At 42.7% G+C, this 6,059-nt stretch overlaps 1 protein-coding gene across 1 annotated transcript; it reads left to right on the plus strand.

The window, feature by feature from the left end:
- LOC109226244 lies at nucleotides 2,741-5,754 on the plus strand. The gene is made up of 3 exons (XM_019391035.1): nucleotides 2,741-3,313; nucleotides 4,491-5,360; nucleotides 5,551-5,754. Exons 1-3 carry the CDS (start codon nucleotides 2,741-2,743, stop codon nucleotides 5,752-5,754), a joined length of 1,647 nt encoding a protein of 548 aa, XP_019246580.1.

Below are 6,059 nucleotides of genomic sequence, written 5' to 3' on the forward strand. Positions count from 1 at the left end.
TGTTTAAAATTGTTGGTTCTTTAGCCACAGTCTATTATTGGGCTCATCGTGATTTTGTGCTCTTATTGAGCCCAGGTTTGAAATGGAAATTGGATTCACATCAATGCTGAAATTAATTCTGATATTTGCATCCCATTCTGAATTGGGCTTTCTTCTGAGATTTGGTATAGATCTTTTGGCCAAAATTGATAGTCCACCAACAATTGAAAAATACAGTAGGCCGTTAGATTTATGTTTTAAAAGGAAAAAGGGTGTTTGTTTAATTACTGCGTCTTCTTAGTTCGAACTTTGATAATACGTCTTGTGAATTCTTAGGATTTCCTTCCTTCAACCAAGCTTCTTTAAATAATCGAGGTGTGTCGTGCCGAACAAAAATCACAATTGCACGGCCCTCGATTTAATTAATCTTGTTTATCCTTAGAAATCGAAGTGTGCCATTTAGCGAATTTCCATGGCCCTCGCAAAGTTGCAAACGCGTAGCTGTTTTAGGGGCATATTTTAATAATTTATTTTGCTAAATTCGGGTGCACATTTATGTGACCCAAATCCAAATCTCAACGTTAGATAAAATGTGTTATGGATTGCGGGTACATTTATGTGATATGGTCCGATATATATTTTAAATGATGTTCCAATCTTCTTTTAAATAATTAAATAAAAGTGGTTAAGAAGTTAAAATTGCACAATAGATCTAAAATGTTTAAAATCAGATAACTAGGCCAATTATGACAGTTGAGCGACCGTGCTAGAACCACGGAACTCGGGAATGCCTAACACCTTCTCCCAGGTTAGCAAAATTCCTTACCCGGATTTCTGGTTCGCGGACTGTAATACAGAGTCAACCTTTTCCTCGATTCGGGATTTGAAACTGGTGACTTGGGACACCATAAATCTCCCAAGTGGCGACTCTGAATCCTTTAAATAAATAATCCCGTTTCGATTGTCCTTTAATTGAAAAAACTCCCTAGCCCTTTATGCCCTCCTAGGGGTGTAGGAAAAAGGAGGTGTGACAGCTCTGGCGACTCTGTTGGGGAAAAGAACCCAGAACTTTGGTTCAGGGTTCGAGATTCGAGCTTGGAATAATTGTTGTATTTGGCTTTGTTTATTATTTGATTTCATTACATGTTTAGGGACTAATGTGCAAAATGTTGCTTTTACCGCTTTGATATTATCTGAACTGTATATATAAACTGCTACGAAACCCTTCTCTTCTCTCTCCCGAGGAGTGCACGCTGGTAGTGACTTCTTTCTGTTAGTGTCATATCCCAAATAGAACGAGGTTCGGACAAGTTGCAAAATCGGAGGTTCTTTTGGTTACCGGTACGCAGCCCCCCCTCGGCTCGAGTTGTCCGCTCGGGTAAACCAAGTCTAGAACAAATAAATGCAGGTTTTAAACCTAGAATAACTCAGCCTCATGCCGGATCCCTAGTAGGAATGCTTATCTGCATCATGTGCATTTGACTTAGGGGACTCAACACAGGGGTTGGGTCCGTCTAGGACATGTGTACCCAAAATAACAGACCATCCTGATGCATCCTACTTGTGCATTTATTTGATTTGGATTTGCATGCTGACCGGCTGTTTGAGTAAAAGGGGAGAATTTGAAAAAAAAAATAGCAGTGTGAGGGCTAAGAGGGGTAATTACCTGTTTTGAAAACCAATGTCCCAAAATATACCAAAAAGAAAAACAAAAAAAAGAATTTTTATTGTTTTCAAGAAAAGAAAAAAAAACAAGAAAATGGATGAAAAAGGTTTTGTTTTCAAAAATAGTTGGTTTTGTTTTATTTGCCCGAACTACGCCGGTTTGATTCTCACAGGGAGTGGGATACGTAGGCAACCCTCATCGGATCCAACTTCCCTTTTGCAAAACTAGCCCAAAAAGAACAAAATTTTATGGTAAATAAGTAAGGTGATGCCATTCTTGTCAAAAATAGCCGAATGTCCCTAAAAGGGTGCCGGAAGGCTGTTTTTGCAAGAACAGCCACATTTGGTCATTTTTAAATTTTTTGGCCAGTTAGCGCATAGCCTTAAAATCTTCTTCCTCGAGGTGCTGAAAGGCCGTATTGGCAAAGCCGGATATTTTTATGAAAATTTTGAAAAAATAGTGATAACCTTTTGAGTCAAAATGAGTCTTGATTTTCCTCCTGTTAGTTTCCTTTTTGAGCCTGTTGGTTTTATGGTAAAAATTCGGTAGGATGAGTCGTTGTAATCAAAAATATTTTATTTTTATTTAAAAATCCCAAAATATTTTATTATTTATTTTTATCCCCCAGAACTACGGGGTCATGATATATAGGCAATCTCCATAGGATTCGACCATCACCAAAAGAAAGAAAAAGAGTGATAAAAAAAAAGAGGAAAAGAAAAAGAGAGGAAAAACAAGAGAGAAAAGAAAAAGAAAAGAAAAAGAGAGAAAATAAGAAATCGTGAGAAGGAAGCAATGGCAAAACAAGAGGGAGAAATGAGAGAATAAAAACAAAGAGAAAGAAAAGGCAAGAAAAAGAAAAAGAAGTTGCAAATGGAAATAAGGAAAGCCGGGATGACACAAGCAACCGAGCAAATGCATAATAGAAACGGTTAACTGCTTAGGTGCATTCATTCCCCAAAAGGTGCGGTTACCAATTTGTTAAAGCCCTAATCACTAACAAGGTTGTTGATGTATTGAGTCCAGGCAGGTGGTTAGTTGATTGGAATTCTGGCAACTCACTCCTACAACACCCGGTCAAAAGACAAGCTGAACATGGCCAACCAAGAACCGGAGGCAAGTATTGTCAATCCGTCAAAAGAGGTGGAAGAATTGGATGTTAATCCTATGAAAGAAGAGATGCATAAGTTAAAACAACAAATGGTTGAAATGTACCAGGCCTGGGCAAAGGGGCATCCACCATCGGTTTATCCCGCGAACCCTGCTTATATCCCACCATTGGCCCAGCCTCAGGAGCCTCCCACTGTGAACTCGTCTCCAGCTTTTCCCCTCTACCGGCAATGTTACCGCACCACTTCCCATACTTCCCAAGCTCCACCACCCAAACAAGTCCCATACCCTCCTCCCCCAGTCACTCTTGTCTTTGTGGCACCTCCATCTGTCGCATTACAACGATCTTCCAGTGAGCCTCTGTTCCAGACTCACGAAAACCACTATTATCCCCCAGAACCTACCTTCAAAGCGCCAGAACCATGTTCTTACACTCCTCATTTTGATCTCTCGGCAGAAACTGAGAAGCCACCTAAGAATCCCGAGCAGCAGGAGATGATTAGGAAAGTGAAAAGCTTGGAACAATCTTTCAGGAATATGCAGGGGCTAGGTGGTCAAGTAAGTGTGGTATATAAAGACCTATGTCTGTTCCCAGATGTTCAATTACCAACAGGGTTTAAGATGCCCAAGTTTGATTTGTACGACGGGCATGGTGATCCAGTGGCACACTTGAGAGGTTTTTGTAGCAAGATGAGAGGAGCAGGCAGGAGAGATGAATTACTGATGGCATATTTCAGTCAAAGTTTATGTGGCTCAGCTTTGGAATGGTACACCCGACAAGATCATGGTCGGTGGTACACATGGGACGATCTAGCCCAAGCATTTGCCTGCCATTTTCAGTATAATCTTGAAATTGTTCCAGACCGTCTGTCATTGACGAAAATTGAGAAAAAGTCCGGGGAGAGTTTCAGAGAATATGGCTTCCGTTGGAGAGAGTAAGCAGCGAGGGTTGACCCTCCGATGAAAGAGAGTGAAATGGTTGATTATTTCTTGAAGGCCTTAGAGCCCACTTATTTCGGTCACTTGGTATCAGCAGAAGGGAAATCCTTCAATGAAGTGGTAAAAATGGGAAGCATGGTAGAGGAAGGACTCAAATCTAACAAAATCATGAGTCATTCAGCAATCAAGGTGACTACCCAGGCCATTCAAAACGACACTGAGTATATTGGGAAAGAATAAGAAAGAGGACGTTGCAACAATTGAGTCAAGAGCTTGGTCCAGGGGTCCATCACCTTACTATAACCAGCCTCGACCCCACCACCAAACTTACCCCCACACTCCATATAGCCTACCACAACACTACTACCCACCACCAAATCCCCATTTTTATGTCCATCACGCTCAAACAAACACTCAACCTCCTACCCATGCACAATGGCATGCTCCAACTCCACAGAATACCTACCCAGCTCCACAAAATACCTATCCACCCCCAAGAGCTTACAGAAACTCCCCTGGAACAGGTTTCCGACCAAATCAAGCCTTCAAGAATGAGAGGCCGCAAAAGAAGAAGACTTTCACTCCATTGGGAGAATCATATACTAGTCTATTCCACAGGTTGAGACAGTTGGGTATGTTGAATCCGATTGAGCCTAAACTGCCTAATCCTCCCCCGAGAAATCTTGACCACTCGGTGAATTGTGAGTATTGTTCAGGCGCTCCAGGGCATGACACAGAGAAATGCTGGCACTTGAAAACAGCTATTCAAGAGCTCATTGATACTCATCGGATTGAGGTTCAAACCCTAGAGGCGCCCAATATCAACCAGAATCTGTTGTCGGCCCATCATGAGACCAATATGATTGAGATAGTGCATAAAGGAGGAGAGCTTAAGAAGCCCTCGCAGACTGTAATGATGATCCGGTCCAGTGAAGTCAGGCCGAGTGAAAAGTCAACAAGTGGAAAGTCGTTGATCAAGTTGAAAGGGATAGACAGTAAACCAGTTGTGGTAATTGATAAGGAGTCCTCAAACGGGGTTGCAGTGAAACAGGAAAAGGCAAAAGTGGTGGTACCTGGGGTAGCAAACAAGCCTGTTATAGTTGTGGAAGGTGCTTGCACAGATCCGGTCATTATCAAACCAGTAACTCAAATACCAATAGTCAACAGCAAGGCCGTCCCTTGGAATTATGGCCGAATGACAGTGACTTACAAAGGGAAAGAGGTCAAAGAAGAAGTCTACGAGACCCATGGATTGACTCGCTTGGGGAGATGCTTTGCCCCCGAGGAGTTACGAAAAGCCAAAACCGCTAAAGATAACCCAGTGTTAGTGAAGAAAGTTGTGACTGAAGAGGAAGCAGAAAAATTCTTGAGGAAGATGAAAGTGCAGGACTATTCTATTGTAGAGCAGTTGAGGAAGACCCCTGCTCAGATCTCATTGCTCTCATTGTTAATCCATTCGGACGAGCACCACCAGACGTTGATGAAAATTTTGAACGAGGCCCATGTACCTGACAAGATCTCTGTTAACCATTTGGAAAAGATAGCAAACAAGATTTTTGAGGTAAACAGAGTCACTTTTTCTGATGATGAATTGCCCATGGAGGGTACGCAGCATAACAGAGCCCTTTATCTTACGGTGAAGTGCGAGGATTCCATGGTTACCCGGGTACTGATTGATAATGGGTCCAGCGCAAACATTTGCCTCTCTCCTCCTGGACAAATTGAAAGTGGACAATGAAAGAATTCACAAGAACAGTATTTGCGTTCGGGGGTTCGACGGTGGAGGGAAAGATTAAGTCGGGGACATAGTGCTGGAGCTGACAATAGGGCCAGTTGAATTTACTATGGAATTTCAGGTGCTGGATGTGGCGGTTTCTTACAATCTTTTGCTAGGCCGACCCTGGATTCATGCCGCCAAGGCAGTGCCGTCTACCCTTTACCAGATGGTCAAATTTGAATGGGACAGACAGGAAATTGTGGTGCACGGAGAGGATAGTTTGTGTGCCCAGAATGATGCCATTATACCTTTCATCGAAGTTGAAGACGACAAGGGGCCGTAGGTCTATCAGATTTTTGACACAATGTCAGTCGAGAAAATTCCAGAAGGGGAGTGTGTTCCAGTTCCGAAAGTAGCAGCCGCATCAGTCATGGTAGCCTCCGTAATGTTGAAGAATGTTTTTGTACCTGGCAAGGGTTCGGGTGTGTCTCTCCAAGGTAGCGTATGACCGGTGTCTCTTCCCAAAAACTTGGATACCTTTGGTTTGGGGTTCAAGCCTACAGCTGCAGACATAAGGCGAGCCAGAAAGTTGAAACAGAGGGCATGGGTTCTTCCAAAGCCCGTCCCACGTCTCTCCCGATCCTTTGT

This window comes from Nicotiana attenuata, chromosome 5 (assembly GCF_001879085.1).
Source record: "Nicotiana attenuata strain UT chromosome 5, NIATTr2, whole genome shotgun sequence".
Classification (NCBI taxonomy): Eukaryota; Viridiplantae; Streptophyta; class Magnoliopsida; order Solanales; family Solanaceae; genus Nicotiana; species Nicotiana attenuata.